This window comes from Petromyzon marinus, chromosome 40 (genome assembly GCF_048934315.1).
Source record: "Petromyzon marinus isolate PM22_M1 ecotype Great Lakes invasive population chromosome 40, UKy_Petmar_22M1.pri1.0, whole genome shotgun sequence".
Lineage (NCBI taxonomy): Eukaryota > Metazoa > Chordata > Hyperoartia > Petromyzontiformes > Petromyzontidae > Petromyzon > Petromyzon marinus.
Genome location: NC_133706.1, coordinates 10,957,530 through 10,973,946, shown reverse-complemented (window position 1 = coordinate 10,973,946; position 16,417 = coordinate 10,957,530). Strand labels below are relative to the sequence as shown.

The 16,417-nt window shown below is 46.2% G+C and overlaps 1 protein-coding gene across 2 annotated transcripts in view; it reads left to right on the top strand.

The window, feature by feature from the left end:
* The first annotated feature begins 268 nt into the window (after positions 1-268).
* LOC116950753 (interleukin-6 receptor subunit alpha-like) overlaps positions 269-16,417 on the top strand; it is a 36,296-nt gene continuing 20,147 nt past the window's right edge. Inside the window, exons 1-2 of one of the 2 annotated variants that reach the window (XM_032968780.2) lie at positions 269-802; positions 8,232-8,319. In XM_032968780.2, the coding sequence (XP_032824671.2) occupies positions 383-802; positions 8,232-8,319 (508 nt within the window). In that variant the 5' untranslated portion in view covers positions 269-382. Of the gene's footprint in view, positions 803-6,829; positions 6,944-8,231; positions 8,320-16,417 lie in introns of those variants that run through there. The other variant, XM_032968779.2, reaches the window with a different exon arrangement.

Genomic DNA, 16,417 nt, shown 5'->3' with positions numbered 1-16,417 from the left:
AGTCTTGCCGTCAAGGCGGAAGGTTTATTTATTTTTCGTAGAGATTAATAATCATGCGAGGCAGAATCGAAGGAGAGTTTGTTTCGCTCGTGAGCCAACGTTTCCCACTGCCCGATTCATTTCAGGGCAGAAGGGGAAAAAAAAACCTATTTGTCTGATTGCCACTTTTAGTCCGTGACTGAGAGATAAAATTTTCTGAGTTTTTTGGGGTGGGGGGGGATGAAAAAAAATCTGTCGTCAGATTCGCGGTTTGACTAGCGAGGGACCGTTATTGCTCAGCTTCGGGGGCGAAGTTAGAATTCTCTGGTGCGTTAAAGTAACGGCTGTTCCCCTCGCACGCGATGAGCGGGGGAGATTAGTCCTCCAGCCTAGCGATGCGCAAATGACGAAACACAACTTCCCCCCCACCCCACTCCGTAGCAATAATTTACAGCCGCTGGGGGAGCAAAGACAACACGCGCGCCCGCCCGCTCTGTCACACTCAGGGGCCACTGGCTCCCATCATTCACCAGTCGTCGTTTTTCTCCCTTCGCACTTTTGCGTTTTTTGTCGGCGTCGCACCGCCGGCTCGTTGGCCTCTTGGGGCCGCCGGCGGCGGTGCTCTCCCGTGGGGATCTTGAAGACACCCGAATACGCAGGAGCTGATGACGCCAATCGGAACGGTGTAGTAGGGAAGCCTCCGTCGTCCCTCCCCGCTCCCCGTGCCGTGCGCTGCAGCCGTCGGCAGAGGCCAGGAAACCCCCCAGCGACGACAAAGAAAACCTCTCGGAGTCTCCACCTCCACCCCCATCACACCCCGCAGGTAAGGAGTGACGGGGGCTTTTGGGATACAGGGCGGGGGAATGAACGGCGGGCCGGGTCGTGCCGGGTTACGGTGGTGGGTGGGTGATGGGGGAGGTGGCACGGGCATCGAGGATCGTCGTCAGTCGGCGTTGGGACCGACAGCGCGTCGCGAGCGAGCGGGGTTCGAACGCGCTGCGTTGAGCGCCACTTTTCGCACCCACCACCACCCCCCTCTGTAAAAGCGGCCGTAAAGCCGCGGGTAACAAAGGAACGAGGCGACCATGGGCACTGAGGAGAAGGCAATGTCCGTGGCCTGGCTGAGGCGGCGTGTGCCTCGGTGATACACACATACTGAAGGTGCGCGGATTTTGCGACAGGGCACGGCGAGTTTGTGCGATATATAGCAAAGCGTGAAGCAGGGCTGATCTCCACTCAGAGGCCCTCAGCCGGTGAGGACATTTACACATTGCTATGGCAGGGGCCAGTTCGCTCTTTCTCTCTCTGCAGCACGCCGCCAGGAAAAGGCATTGATCGAATATGTACATCGCACGAATGCCACTGAAGTAAATACAATTGCGATAATATTTAATCTCAATCCACTGCTGGATGAAAGTCTGCCAATGCTATTGTTGGTCGTTCGGGTATGGTGGGGCGGGTGGGGGGGGGGGGTGTTTGACCATACTTCACCATGCTGGTCATTGGGGGGTTGCTGAAGGGAGGGAATTTAGAACTGTTCAGATATCACCCGGCACTGAGTTTAGTCGTGGCCAGGAATCAAACTCATCGCGTCGTGCGCAAACTGCTCAAAATTGTGATCGCCGTTCCCGTTTTCAGCTTCAGTTTTTCAAAAATGTCCCGACAGCTTTTGTTGTTGTTGTTGTTGTCTACATGACAAGGCTGCTATGTAACATTTCATATTCTTCGGAGGCCCATCGCTCTGTCGGTGTTCTGGCATTGTTGTTGGACTTGACCGTTCGTTCTGGAGGCTCTCAGCAGAGCAAAAAAGGGCGCCTCAAGAGCACACGGGAGCCCCCATCGGAACTACACGATGGTGGACGTTCAACAAATGCCAAAACGCTGAACAAAACGAGTAACGGGGTGCGTGTGTGTACGTGATGTGTCCTTTCTTTCTGTGCGTCATGCATTGTGCCACAGATCTCGCCCCCCCCCCCCCACTCCATCCCCGTGGGCGAGGTAGGGTCGTCATTAAGGTTTCTTTGACGGGTTGCATTCCCGGTAGCCACATGAAAAATAAACCCGGTAACTCCGGTTACCGGTTTTGCCACGTATGTATATATATGGAGAGAAATGTCAGCAGTAAACACGGTAGTTTTACCTGAGCAATAAAGGTCACTATGGACCACAAAGTAAACCCATTGTAGAAATATATACGAATATATGAAAGAATATATATTTAGAAAAAAAGAATGAAATACATATTTTGAGAGGAAAAAAATAATAATAGGTTTTACCGTTTCTCCCAGAAAGGGTAAAACTTATTCTTATTTTTGATTCTGCCAATAAAGGTCTAATAGAAGCCCAGTATAGTCTGCGCTCCTAGACGAGATTAACTCTCTGTCTAATGAAGCCCTCTCGCCGTGGCGAGCTGCAGACCTCCACATTGGCATTTACTTCCCGGACCAAGTTGCTGTCAAAGGACTGAATGTAGCAAGGGTTTCTTCGGCTGTAACAATTGCAGACGTTGTAATACAACAACCGTGTGTGTGTGTGTTGAACATGACCACAATAATAGCAGGGTCAGGTGACTGAGCGGCTTGCGAGTTAGAATCCGGGCCCACCACCCCCGCAGTCCCACTCTGGGGGTCGATAAAGTGAGTACCACTTTGCGGTAGAGTCAACGGTCGTTGACATAGCGACGTGGAAAATTTTCACCACTGGCTCAGGGCTGTAAACGGGAGATGAGCATCGTCTCTATGCTGTCTTGGGCAGGAGATCGCTTTGACTGAGCTCGAAATGGAGTTACAAGGCCGTGCCTGCAGAAGGGGGGGGGGGGGTGATTCCCAGTCTCTCAGCCCCATAGAGCGCCCCTATTCCCAACACTGCACGTGGCCACAGCGCTGCAAGAAATATCGGGGGGTGGGGGAGGGCGACTTCCAGATAGCTTTGCATGCGAAGGCTCACGCTCGCGTCTCAAGAGATTGGGAGCCCCCCCCCCCCCCCCCCACAATTGGACGGAGATATCAATAGTATTCTTGGTTCTTTCAGTAAAGTCACGTAGAAGGGAAACAATAAAATAATAAAAATATAAAACAATACAATTCTCACGACGTTTCGACTGCAACACAAGCAATCATCATCAGGTGTGAGCCCACAGCAAGAACATTTGAAAAAAGTGGCGGTTTTTTTTACGTTAGCACCACGGACAGCGATTTGGCAGTTTGTTCAGATGGACGAGTCCATCTATGTTCGGAAAAGAGGAGGGGGAGACGAAAATAATGGATGCGGTCTGAAAGCCACTGTAAGCGTGAACAATCAATTAAGACCCGAAATGGTTTATCAAATCCTTCCAATGATTGCTAAGCCAGAATCCATCTTCTCGCTTGAAATTGTATCTGTGTTTGTATATGTGGATAGCCTCATGAACGAATCTCTAATGGTAGCCAGATGGCTTGCAAGTAACCTCTGTCTTGGAGAAGCCAATGTCATGTGAGCCTACTGAATTATAACAGTGATCTGCCACGGCCGAGGTGTTGATCTTACCGTGTTTTAAGTCTGCTTTGTGTTCACGAATGCGGTCCGAGACATGTCGTTTGGTTTCTCCAATGTAACTACTACCACAGAGGCAACTTAGTTTGTAGACGCCAGGGTACTGTATGTCTGGAATTACATCTTTTACAGACAGAACCAGATCACGGATTTTATGTAATGTGTTGAATCGGACCTGGATCTTGTGTTTACCCAAGATTTTGGAGATCTTTTTTGTGATCCCCGCAATGTAGGGTAAAGCGATGATTTTGAAAGGCTCCTCAAGAAGATCCTTTTTCATGGTTGGAGTGATAGCTTTGCGGATTGTGTAGTCGGAGTAACCATTAGCCTTAAGAGCTTGGTGTACGTGCTCGAGTTCACTGGCTATGTGTTCCTGGTCGGATATGCATTGGGCTCTATGGTGCAGAGTCTTTATGAGGGAATTCTTTTGGCATGGATGGTGGTGGGAATACAGTTTCAGTTAAGCATCCGTATAGGTAGCTTTCCTGTAGACAGAGTGGCTCATTGACCCATCAGGTCTCTTTTTTATTAGGACATCCAAAAAAGTTAGCTCGCCATCTTTTTCGACTTCCATGGTACATCTGATGGCTGGGTGTATGGAATTGATGTGGTCGAGGAATTGGTCTAGAGCAGGCCGGCCATGTGGCCAGATCACAAAAGTGTCATCCACGTACCTCTTCCATAAGGTTGGGCGCAGAGTGGCGGTCTGGATGGCGTCAGTCTCAAATTTCTCCATAAAAATGTTGGCTTCAACCGGAGATAGGGGGGAGCCCATTGGGGTGCCCTCAGTTTGTAGAAAGTTCCATTCCAAGTGAAGTATGTATTGGTTAAGCAGTGTCTCACCAGGAGGAGTACCTCAGTGTTTAGGCCTTGATGAACCAAGTCTTCAATGATTGCGATGGTGTCAGATACAGGAACTTTGGTGAATAAGGAAACTACATCAAAACTGACAAGCAGGTCGTCTGGGGACAGGGAAATACCCGTGATTGTCGATACCAGGTGAGCATAATTTTGTACCGCAGAGGTGTTTTTTTCCAGTGAAAGGCCGCAGGTCACATCGCTGCAGACGTAGCAAGATCTGAAATCACTGCAACCCTCAAAAACGCTAAGATGCCAGCTAGCAACCTCAGCAAAGATGAGCGTTTTGAATTATCTAAATTAAAAAAAGAGGGATGACATTGTCATCCTCTCAGCCGACAAGGGCAATGCCACTGTCATCATGGATAAAATAGAATATAACAACAAAATTCAAGAATTACTCAACGATGGCAGCTATACAAAAATAAAAAGAGATCCCACCAACAGCCTCGTCATACAAACTAACAAAATAATTTCTGATTCAACCACATTAACTGATCAAAACAAACAGTTCTCATTGAAATCTTCTGCTGGCAGGCTACCAAGATTATACGGCTTACCAAAAATACATAAAGTAGATACACCCCTTCGTCCCATCGTCTCTACTATCAACCCCCCCACCTACAAACTGGCTCGTTTTCTGTCTGAAATCCTGCGGCCTTTCACTGGAAAAACCACCTCTGCGGTACAAAATTCTACTCACCTGGTATCGACAATCACGAGTATTTCCCTGTCCCCAGACGACCTGCTTGTCAGTGTTGATGTAGTTTCCTTATTCACCAAAGTTCCTGTACCTGACACCATCACATTCATTGAAGACTTGGTTCATCAAGGCCTAAACACTGAGGTACCCCTCCTGGTGAGACACTGCTTAACCAATACATACTTCACTTGGAATGGAACTTTCTACAAACAAAGTGAGGGCACCCCAGTGGGCCCCCCCCCCCATCTCCGGTTTTAGCCAACATTTTCATGGATAAATTTGAGACTGACGCCATCCAGACTGCCACTCTGTGCCCAACCTTATGGAAGAGGTACGTGGATGACACTTTTGTCATCTGGCCACATGGCCGGCCTGCTCTAGACCAATTCCTCGACAAAAACAATTCCATACACCCAGCCATCAGATTTACCATGGAAGTCGAAAAAGATGGCAAGATAACTTTTTTGGATGTTCTAATAAAAAAGAGACCTGATGGGTCAATGAGCCACTCTGTCTACAGGAAAGCTACCTATACGGATGCTTACCTGAAACCGGATTCCCACCACCATCCATTCCAAAAGAATCCCCTCATCAAGACTCTGCACCATAGAGCCCAACGCATATCCGACCAGGAACACATAGCCAGTGAACTCAAGCATGTACACCAAGCTCTTAAGGCTAATGGTTACTCCGACTACACAATCCGCAAAGCTATCACTCCAACCATGAAGAAGGACCCTCTTGAGGAGCCTTTCAAAATCATCACTTTACCCTACATTGCGGGGATCACAAAAAAGATCTCCAAAATCTTGAATAAACACAAGATCCAGGTCCGATTCAACACATTACAAATCCGTGACCTGGTTCCATCTGTAAAAGATGTGATTCCGGACGTACAGTACCCTGGCGTCTACAAATTAAGTTGCCTCTGTGGTAGTAGTTACAGTGGAGAAACCAAACTACATGTTTCGGACCTAATTCGTGAACACAAAGCAGACCTAAAACACGGTAGGACCAACACCTCGGCCATGGCAGATCACTGTTATAATTCAATAGGCTCACATGACATTGACTTCTCCAAGACAGAGGTTCTTTGCAAGCCATCTGACTACCATGAGAGATTCGTTCATGAGGCTATCCACATATACAAACACAGAGATAATTTCAACCGAGAAGATGGATTCTGGCTTAGCAATCATTGGAAGGATTTGATAAACTATTTCGGATCTTAATTGATTGTTCACGCTTACGGTGGCTTTCAGACCGCATCCATTATTTTCGTCTCCCCCTCCTCTTTTCCGAACATAGATGGACTCGTCCATCTGAACAAACTGCCAAATCGCTCTCCGTGGTGCTAATGTTAAAAAAACCGCCACTTTTTTCAAATTGTCTTGCTGTGGGCTCACACCTGATGATGATTGCTTGTGTTGCAGTCGAAACGTCGTGAGAATTTTATTGTTTTATATTTGTATTATTTTACTATTTCCCTTCTATGTGACTTTTCCTAAAGAACCAAAGAATATGAATCCCTGCAGTCACGAAAGCTTTAAATTAAAATATATCAATAGCAATTATGCAACAACAACAACAAAAAACAGACCCGCTCAAAAGCGTCGAGCTGCGATTATCGCCGCTGTTGACGATGAGAAACCAAAGTCTTGGACAGAAAGGGGACGTTGCCAACGAAGACGAGGGGCGGGCGGACGGGGCTGGGGTGCCGCGTTGGCTAACACCTCGCTTCCTCTCGTGCGTTGGGCAATCTGTGCTGGAGCGGTAGGCTCAGGCATCAGCAGATAAGGGCTCTCTCGCTCTCTCTCTCTCGCTTACGCCACGCGCTCGCTGCCCATGGAGCCTGCGAGAGCGACACGGAAGGTAGCGACCGCTTCTGTAGAGACGGCTGCGTGTCCGAGGAGCTTACGGAGATGGCCAAGGTCCAGGTCTCTGATAGTCGCGGCGAGATTTTCCGTTTGCGGGGCTTTCGAAGGAGACTGAGGTGGTTCACCGCGCGGAGCCATCGTTTTTTTTATTTTTTGGGGACGGGAGGGGGGGTGCACGGCCACAATCGCACCCCCACCCGGAGGGCTCGACTTTAAATCCTCCATTCATGAAGGAGATGCGTCGCATCGGCCTGCCCCGTGTTCTGTCGCGAGTTGATGGTCGGTTGCACCGGCGTCTTTGAGGCGTGGAGTCGAAGCCGGGAGGGTGGTTGCGGTGTTTAGGTCAGCGAACGAGGCGTTCGAGTTGTCATTATCACCCCCGGTGGAATGAGGTGTGAATTCAGGGGCAAAATTGTATTTCGACCCCACGTCATCTCTCGATGCACGGACCAATGGACACTTTGCCCCCGGACGTTATGGGACATTCCATCGCGAAGTCAAAATAAGTTCGCGTGGTTCGGTAACTTGACGGTCGTGTAACAACAACAAAAACGTTTGGCAGCATCGAAGACTGACAAGCGTGGCATTACTGGGACTCGGTGCGCGCGGGCAACTGTGGCAATCGAGCCATGCTCATGATATGTGTACGTACGTTGAACTTCTTTCGCACCGTACGTAGCCAACCGTGCTACTCGGAGGTGCGGGGAATGACAAACGAATTTTTCCAGTGAGTGCACGCCGTCTGATCTTGTGAATTAATTTTTATTAATCTGCTGAGGCTCGATATTCAATTCTCTAAAAGGCACAAGACAGGGATAGTACTTCGTGCGATCTATTTTTATCGGGGATGTTGCCCAAGTTCCTTTTCTGTTCACACTCAAATGTGCCGCCACCTTCTTGAGTAAGATTAGCAGGGCTGGCCGCGTAACGTGCGAAAGCCGTTCGACATACAGGACGGCACGCCGTTATAGATGCTCAGCATGCATCCGTGAATGTCGATCTCCAGACGTGTGCAGTTGAAACAATCGGAAATGTTCATCAACCCGCCGTCTTGAGGTCTACCTTCGCTTCTTGCGAGACATTTGCTCAGCGCGGAAGAGTGGGCCTTGGAAACCTCTTGGAGTGGGGGTTTGTTTTGGAGTTTCGCTCAAGTGTGAAAGCCCTTTCCGAAAGAAGTGGCATGAGCGAGCAATTGCCGGGCTGCACCTTTCTCGTTCATATTTACGCAAAAACAAACACACACACACACACGCGCGTGCGTGCGTGCATGCGTCTGTTTTCAGATGGAGCAGCTGTTGGCGGTGTTGCTGTGCATCGTGTCGGCGGCCGTCTGCCATTCCCAAGCCAACAGCAGATTCTGCCCCAATGCCGGTGAGCCGGAATATCATCTGTCAATGTTTGTTCTGTCGCAAAAAAAAAAAATATGCGAGTCTGTTCAAAAGAGCACCGCGACGATAAGCCTCGTCTCGTTGATTATTAATGCGGCGCTCAGGCGAAACGGAGAACGCACGGGCGACGGGGCTGCACTGGCTTGTCCTATTTGTGCTTTTCTCTCATTTATTTAGCGTTCGTTTTTAACTTTCGTTTCACTGAAATAATTGCTCTCCAACACACCAGTGGGCTGAAGTGGTAAACTAATTGGCGCGTATTGTTTCCGTGACAAATCCCTTACTGGTTGGCTGTGTCGGGTGGTGGAGGGTTACGACACAACATTCATACTGACGCGATCTAACCCAAGAAACTTCATCATCAATATTGGCCGCGAAAGCCTGCTACGTATTCAACTTTCATTTCACTTTTACGTTACGTGTCGAGGACACAAATGCCAGGGGCTTTGGGCAGTACACATCGCTGGAAGGGACTGTGACCGATAATGCTGAGTGAGGACCAGCCATGGAAGGGAACTCCATTGAAGAGGACCTCCATTGAGGAGAGGGAACAATTACCTCGGCTCGTGCGCAGGTCCCAGATGGATTGTTACATTGCAGGATCGCGAGATGTGACGGCGGCTTGTGGGGGGCTTTCATCCAGCAGTGGATTGATTATGGCTGACGATAATGTGAATCTGTAGATCGCGTATGTTGGACTTCTTTTGCACGGTGCGTAAGCCAGCCGTGCTAGTTGTGATATGTGGAATTTCGTAGCTTCAAAAAAAGAAACATTTAAAATCTTGGAAATAAATAAGCCACAGTGAAGGTTATATATATTCTTGGTTCTTTCGGTAAAGTCACGTGACTTTACCGAAAGAACCAAGAATATGAATCGCTGCAGTCACGAAAGCTTTAAATCAAAATTTAACAGTGAAGGTTAGTAGGGTTACTCTGAGGAAACATTTCCTCTTAAAGATGACATAACATGGCATGTTATTTTATGTTATCAGGGAGTAACGGCCAGTCTAACAAAATGTCAACATTTTATTTCCCCTCAGTGGCAGTGTAATAAATAGTGATTTTCCGTGTGAGTTTAAAATAAATTACGTAACTTCTTTGTAAACTGCAGCTCTGTTAATCTGCTTACAACTTTTCTTCAAATATACATATAACTACATATATACATGCAAAAAAAAACAATGTCGCTTCTGCCCTTAATGCCGGAGGTCACTTTGTGTAATCACGTGTACACCTCCGATCGGCACGCCTGGCTACGCACGGTGCCGAAGAAGTTCAACGTACGGTGCGTTGTACATACAGAGGGCCTGCCACAGGTGACCCAGCGACTCGCGCAACTTTCTGCAACCAAAAATCAACAAAAGGATTTAAATGAAAGGCAGCCGTTCTCATATCCACCAGCTGATGAAGGCCTCCACGCGCCACTTTGGCGAGACGCCAGCGATGGCCATGAGAGTCGTTGAGATTTGTTTGTTTTAATGATACTTCGCCGGTGTGTGTTAGTGATGGGAAGGGGATGGCAAGCACCTGATCTGACATGTTTTGCCTCTGATGTTATCTGCGGTTGGGAATCGAACTGAGGCCACTGGGTTCATAGTGCAGCACGCAAATCACTGTACCAAGTGCCCTACCCTCAAAATCAAATTCGCGTAAGCGCTTTATTTATCCTGGCAAGGAGAAGGGCGGCGCGATTGTAACATTTGTTCCTCACAGTACGAAGCTCCTGGGTTCATTTCCGAACTCGGGTGCCTTTTTGTGTGGAGCGTGTATGATGCGGGGTTTTTTTTGGGTTAGATCGCGTAAATGTGTGTCGTTAAACCCGCCACCACCCGACACAGCCAATTAGTAAGGTTTGTCACGTATTGGCATGTTCTGTTTACGTGACAATCCTTACTAAATTTTGGCTTAAAACTTTCGTGACTGCAGGAATTCATATTCTTGGCTCTTTCGGTGAAGTCACGTAAATAGAAAACAAAAAAGCACTTTTTTTAAAATAAAATAAAAATGATAACGTAAAATAAAAATAACAACAAATAAAATAAACAAAAATAGCAAACATTTTTTTAATTTCTATTTACGTGACTATACCGAAAGCGCTTACTAATTGGCCGTGTCGGGTGGTGGTGGGTTTAACGACACATTTATATTTTCGCGATCTCACCCAAATTAACCTGTATTATGGTTGATATTGGTCGCGATATCCTACAGCGTGTTAAATTGGAGTGTGCATGCTCTCCCCGTGTTCTGCATGGATTTCCCCTCTGCGTTCTCTGGGTTCCCCCTCCCTCCACCCGTAGCTAAGCCCACCGTTCAATGTAACTTGTATTGGCCAAACATTCCAGTGCTGAAATATATCCTGCAAATGACTCTAACTGCAAAAACTTGCCACGAACCTCCTGAACAAGTGTCTGGAGACTCCGTGTGGCTTTACTGGATAACCAAGCGTAATAATATCAAATGACCTCTTTTACCGGAGAATCGATCATTACACAGAGTCACGTGTTTTGTTATATTTTAACTATTTAATTATTGTTATCATTGAATTAGTTATCACGATGCGGTGATTTTGCTTTAATAAAATAGTAAGCACTGTGGCAATGGACACCAGGAACTAATTGAGTTTTTTGGGAGGGGGGTTTGGGACCTCGTCTATAAAAATGAAACTCCGCTTGAATTTTTTTTCGGAAGTTCAGTTTTGGAATTTGTCGAACCTAGCACAATTTATAGAGCGGGGAAATCACGCCCGATGATAAACACGGGTAGAGTCCCGACGTCACTCGCTATTCTTGGCCAACTGTAAATCCCACGCCACTCCACGTTTTCTTTTTGTTGTGCTTATCGCAACGTAATTTTGTCGCGTACGCAACAAAGACAAAGTTCCCCTGTGGTGCATAAGCCTTTGAGGCTGTTGGGGCAAGTGGTGAGAGCGTGAGCCTATGAAGGCCGCCACTGCGCACGATGGGGGTGCCTTTGCCGAGAATTGCCCTGCGCCACTTTTGTTTTCCCAAGTATTGTTTACACACCGCACCAGGTACGCATCTTTAGAGACACACGCGCAGGAGCAACGTAGCTACCACGAATTATTTTGAAATCTATTATCGAGGAAAGCCTCTCTCGAGTTTCTAGAATCTTTTTTTCTTTACAGTCGTGAAAAGTTAAAAGGGGACGTTTGCCCATTCGATTCTCGAGTGCTTGGTGGCATGGGAAATTCTTGAGTGATTGGTGGCATGGGAAATTCTTGAGTGCTTGGTGGCAAGGGAAATTCTTGAGTGCTTGGTGGCATGTGAAATTCTCGAGTGCTTGGTGGCATGGGAAATTCTTGAGTGCTTGGTGGCATGGGAAATTCTTGAGTGATTGGTGGCATGGGAAATTCTTGAGTTCTTGGTGGCAAGGGAAATTCTTGAGTGCTTGGTGGCATGGGAAATTCTCGAGTGCTTGGTGGCATGGGACATTCTTGAGTGCTTGGTGGCATGGGAAATTCTTGAGTGCTTGTTGGCATGGGAAATTCTTGAGTGCTTGGTGGCATTGGAAATTCTCGAGTGCTTGGTGGCATGGGAAATTCTTGAGTGCTTGGTGGCATGGGAAATTCTTGAGTGCTTGGTGGCATGGGAAATTCTTGAGTTCTTGGTGGCAAGGGAAATTCTTGAGTGCTTGGTGGCATGGGAAATTCTTGAGTGCTTGGTGGCATGGGAAATTCTTGAGTGCTTGGTGGCATGGGAAATTCTTGAGTGCTTGGTGACATGGGAAATTCTTGAGTGCTTGGTGGCATTGGAAATTCTCGAGTGCTTGGTGGCATTGGAAATTCTCGAGTGCTTGGTGGCATGGGAAATTCTTGAGTGATTGGTGGCATGGAAAATTCTTGAGTGCTTGGTGGCATGGGAAATTCTTGAGTGCTTGGTGGCATGGGAAATTCTTGAGTGCTTGGTGGCATGGGAAATTCTCGAGTGCTTGGTGGCATGGGAAATTGGATTGGAGAAAACTCACGCATTTGAGGAAATAAAACTTAAAGCTCCGCACAGATACATTTAAGAATTTGTCCCTCTGAAGTCATCTTCTGGCCGCCCTACAAACCCTGGGATTTGGCAACATCACAAAATGTGAAATGATAAGTTAGAGTTTACTAGAGACGGCGGTGGTTCAGTATGGCCTTTAATGTACACACACGTGTGTACAGACGTGTGTGTACATTAACGGTCAACTGTGAAAGGCCTTCAGATTTACACAAACATATTTCGGCTTAAAAGCAGCGCGATGTAGTCGACAGCTCTGTGTTTATGTGTGTGTGTATGTGTTTATGTGTGTATGTGTTTATGTGTGTGTGTTTATGTGTTTATGTGCATATGTATATGTGTGTGTGTTTATGTGTGTATGTGTTTATGTGTGTGTGTTTATGTGTGTATGTGTTTATGTGTGTATGTGTTTATGTGTTTATGTGTGTATGTGTTTATGTGTGTGTGTTTATGTGTATATGTGTTTTTGTGTGTATGTGTATATATGTGTATGTGTGTATGTGTTTATGTGTGTATGTGTGTATGTGTTTATGTGTTTATGTGTGTGTGTGTGTTTATGTGTGTGTGTGTGTTTATGTGTGTATGTGTGTATGTGTTTATGTGTGTGTGTGTGTTTATGTGTGTATGTGTTTATGTGTGTATGTGTTTATGTGTTTATGTGTGTATGTGTTTATGTGTGTGTGTTTATGTGTATATGTGTTTTGTGTGTATGTGTATATATGTGTATGTGTGTATGTGTTTATGTGTGTATGTGTGTATGTGTTTATGTGTTTATGTGTGTGTGTGTTTATGTGTTTATGTGTGTGTGTTTATGTGTGTATGTGTTTATGTGTGTGTATGTGTGCATGTGTTTATGTGTGTATGTGTTTATGTGTTTATGTGTGTATGTGTTTATGTGTGTATGTGTGTATGTGTTTATGTGTGTATGTGTTTATGTGTGTGTGTGTGTTTATGTGTGTATGTGTTTATATGTGTATGTGTGTATGTGTTTATGTGTGTGTGTTTATGTGTGTATGTGTTTATGTGTGTATGTGTTTATGTGTTTATGTGTGTGAATGTGTGTATGTGTTTATGTGTGTATGTGTGTATGTGTTTATGTGTGTATGTGTTTATGTGTGTATGTGTGTATGAGTTTATGTGTGTGTATGTGTGTATGTGTGTGTGTTTATGTGTGTGTGTGTTTATGTGTGTGTATGTGTGTGTGTTTATGTGTGTATGTGTTTATGTGTGTATGTGTTTATGTGTGTGTTTATGTGTGTGTATGTGTGTGTGTTTATGTGTGTGTGTGTTTATGTGTGTATGTGTTTATGTGTGTGTTTATGTGTGTGTGTTTATGTGTGTGTGTGTGTGCTTATGTGTGTGTGTGTATATGTGTGTTTATGTGTGTGTATGTGTGTATGTGTTTATGTGTGTGTATGTGTTTATGTGTGTGTATGTGTGTATGTGTTTATGTGTGTGTGTTTATGTGTGTATGTGTGTGTGTATATGTGTGTTTATGTGTGTGTGTTTATGTGTGTGTATGTGTGTATGTGTTTATGTGTGTGTGTATATGTGTGTGTATGTGTGTATGCTGTATTGCCATGTGTCACATGGATTGAGTAATGTTTTCCCGCAACCCGTGTGATTTATGAACTCTGGGTGAACTTTGTGAAATGTCGTTTATATACTTGCTTCAAGCGGGTGAACCTTACGTAGCACGTCACATCCAACTGTATAAAAACAGCACACAAATGTCAATAAAGGTTGAAACATCGAGTCATTATTACCGCACAACAACAGCGGCAGCCAAACGACAGAGGCATAGCAAATGTGACATTTACGGCCTCCAAAGGGGCTGAGTAAATGTAGATTGTGGCTGTCATTGTTGCTTTTTCATCCCAAACCTCCCAATGCATGCCTGCCGTTGGGACACGAGGCCAATGGCACGTGATCGAGGTGCTTGCCACGTGATCGAGGTGCTTGCCACGTGATCGAGGTGCTTGCCACGTAATCGAGGTGCTTGCCACGTGATCGAGGTGCTTGCCACGTGATCGAGGTGCTTGTCACGTGATCGAGGTGACGGGAGTATCCCAGAGGGAGATAAAAACAACCCCAAACACACTCCTGTCGTGTTTTGTTTTTGTCTTGTTTGTTGTTGTAACTTTGCTCGCATGTCCAGTTGTCTCCAACTTGTTGTCCCCAGTTTGTTGTCTCCAACTTGTTGTTGTCTACAACTTGTTGTCTACAACTTGTTGTCCCCAGTTTGTTGTCTCCAACTTGTTGTCTACAACTTGTTGTCTACAACTTGTTGTTGTCTCCAACTTGTTGTTGTCACCAACTTGTTGTTGTCTACAACTTGTTGTTGTCTACAACTTGTTGTCTACAACTTGTTGTTGTCTACAACTTGTTGTCTCCAACTTGTTGTTGTCTACAACTTGTTGTCTACAACTTGTTGTTGTCTACAACTTGTTGTTGTCTACAACTTGTTGTCTACAACTTGTTGTTGTCTACAACTTGTTGTCTACAACTTGTTGTCTCCAACTTGTTGTTGTCTACAACTTGTTGTTGTCTCCAACTTGTTGTTGTCTCCAACTTGTTGTCTACAACTTGTTGTCCCCAACTTGTTGTTGTCTACAACTTGTTGTCTACAACTTGTTGTCTACAACTTGTTGTTGTCTCCAACTTGTTGTTGTCTACAACTTGTTGTTGTCTACAACTTGTCTACAACTTGTTGACTACAACTTGTTGTTGTCTACAACTTGTTGTTGTCTACAACTTGTTGTCTCCAACTTGTTGTCTACAACTTGTTGTCTACAACTTGGTGTCACCAACTTGTTGTTGTCTACAACTTGTTGTTGTCTACAACTTGTTGTCTACAACTTGTTGTTGTCTACAACTTGTTGTTGTCTACAACTTGTTGTCTACAACTTGTTGTCTCCAACTTGTTGTTGTCTACAACTTGTTGTTGTCTCCAACTTGTTGTTGTCTCCAACTTGTTGTCTACAACTTGTTGTCTCCAACTTGTTGTTGTCTACAACTTGTTGTCTACAACTTGTTGTCTACAACTTGTTGTTGTCTACAACTTGTTGTCTACAACTTGTTGTCTCCAACTTGTTGTTGTCTACAACTTGTTGTTGTCTACAACTTGTTGTCTACAACTTGTTGTCTACAACTTGTTGTTGTCTCCAACTTGTTGTCTACAACTTGTTGTTGTCTACAACTTGTTGTTGTCTCCAACTTGTTGTCTACAACTTGTTGTCTCCAACTGGACATCTGTGAAGAAAAAAAAGCTTCGTAGCTTGTCGGATTCCTTCCAGGGTTCTGATTCCGAGGGGACAATCTCTTGTCACTGCCGTCTCCCTGCTAACAGCCCACACCTACTGCACCTGGCAAGCCGTGGCAGTGGCCAACGATTCCATAACTGAGGGGGGCAAAGGGGGGCAGAGGGGGGCAGAGGTGGGGGGTGTGTTACCAAGATCTCACGAGATCCGGAACATTTATCCTCATTATGTCACAGCCAAAAATGTGTGTTCTATTATAAACCGAACATGTACGGAGTGAATAGCGCAGCAGAGATTCAGGTGCAGATGCTCATCACCAGCATCTGAAGCTTTATTTCGAGTGGAGAAATCCGATGAGTTGCGAAGGCCTTTACCACGGATACATTGTTCGTTCTCTGGGGGGCCAGAGATGGAGACGCTGTTTTTTTTTCTTTCCCCTCCCGTCGATTTTGTTTGCGCCAGAAGGCTCCGCCCACTTCTGCTTTCGCGATGATGCGCGCGTCTTCGAAGGGGGACGCTCCTTGTCCCCGCGTCCCGTGTAAACACCACCTGCGTCCCAGTCATCCCCGACTTGCGGCACGCACAACCCTCGCGGAAAGGGGTGGAGAGAAGGGGGTGGGTGGGTGGTGGGAGAACGATTGCCTAAGCGCGTGCCACTGTCGACCCACGGTGGTGGCGGTGGCAAAAGACCGAGCCCAGCCGCTCGAGTCGCGCACTCTCGGCGACCCCTCGCCTTGTGTGGAAAGCGGCGTGAGAACGACGTTTAGGTCGGGGAGACAAAAAAAAACATCATCGTGGCTATGGAGGGCGG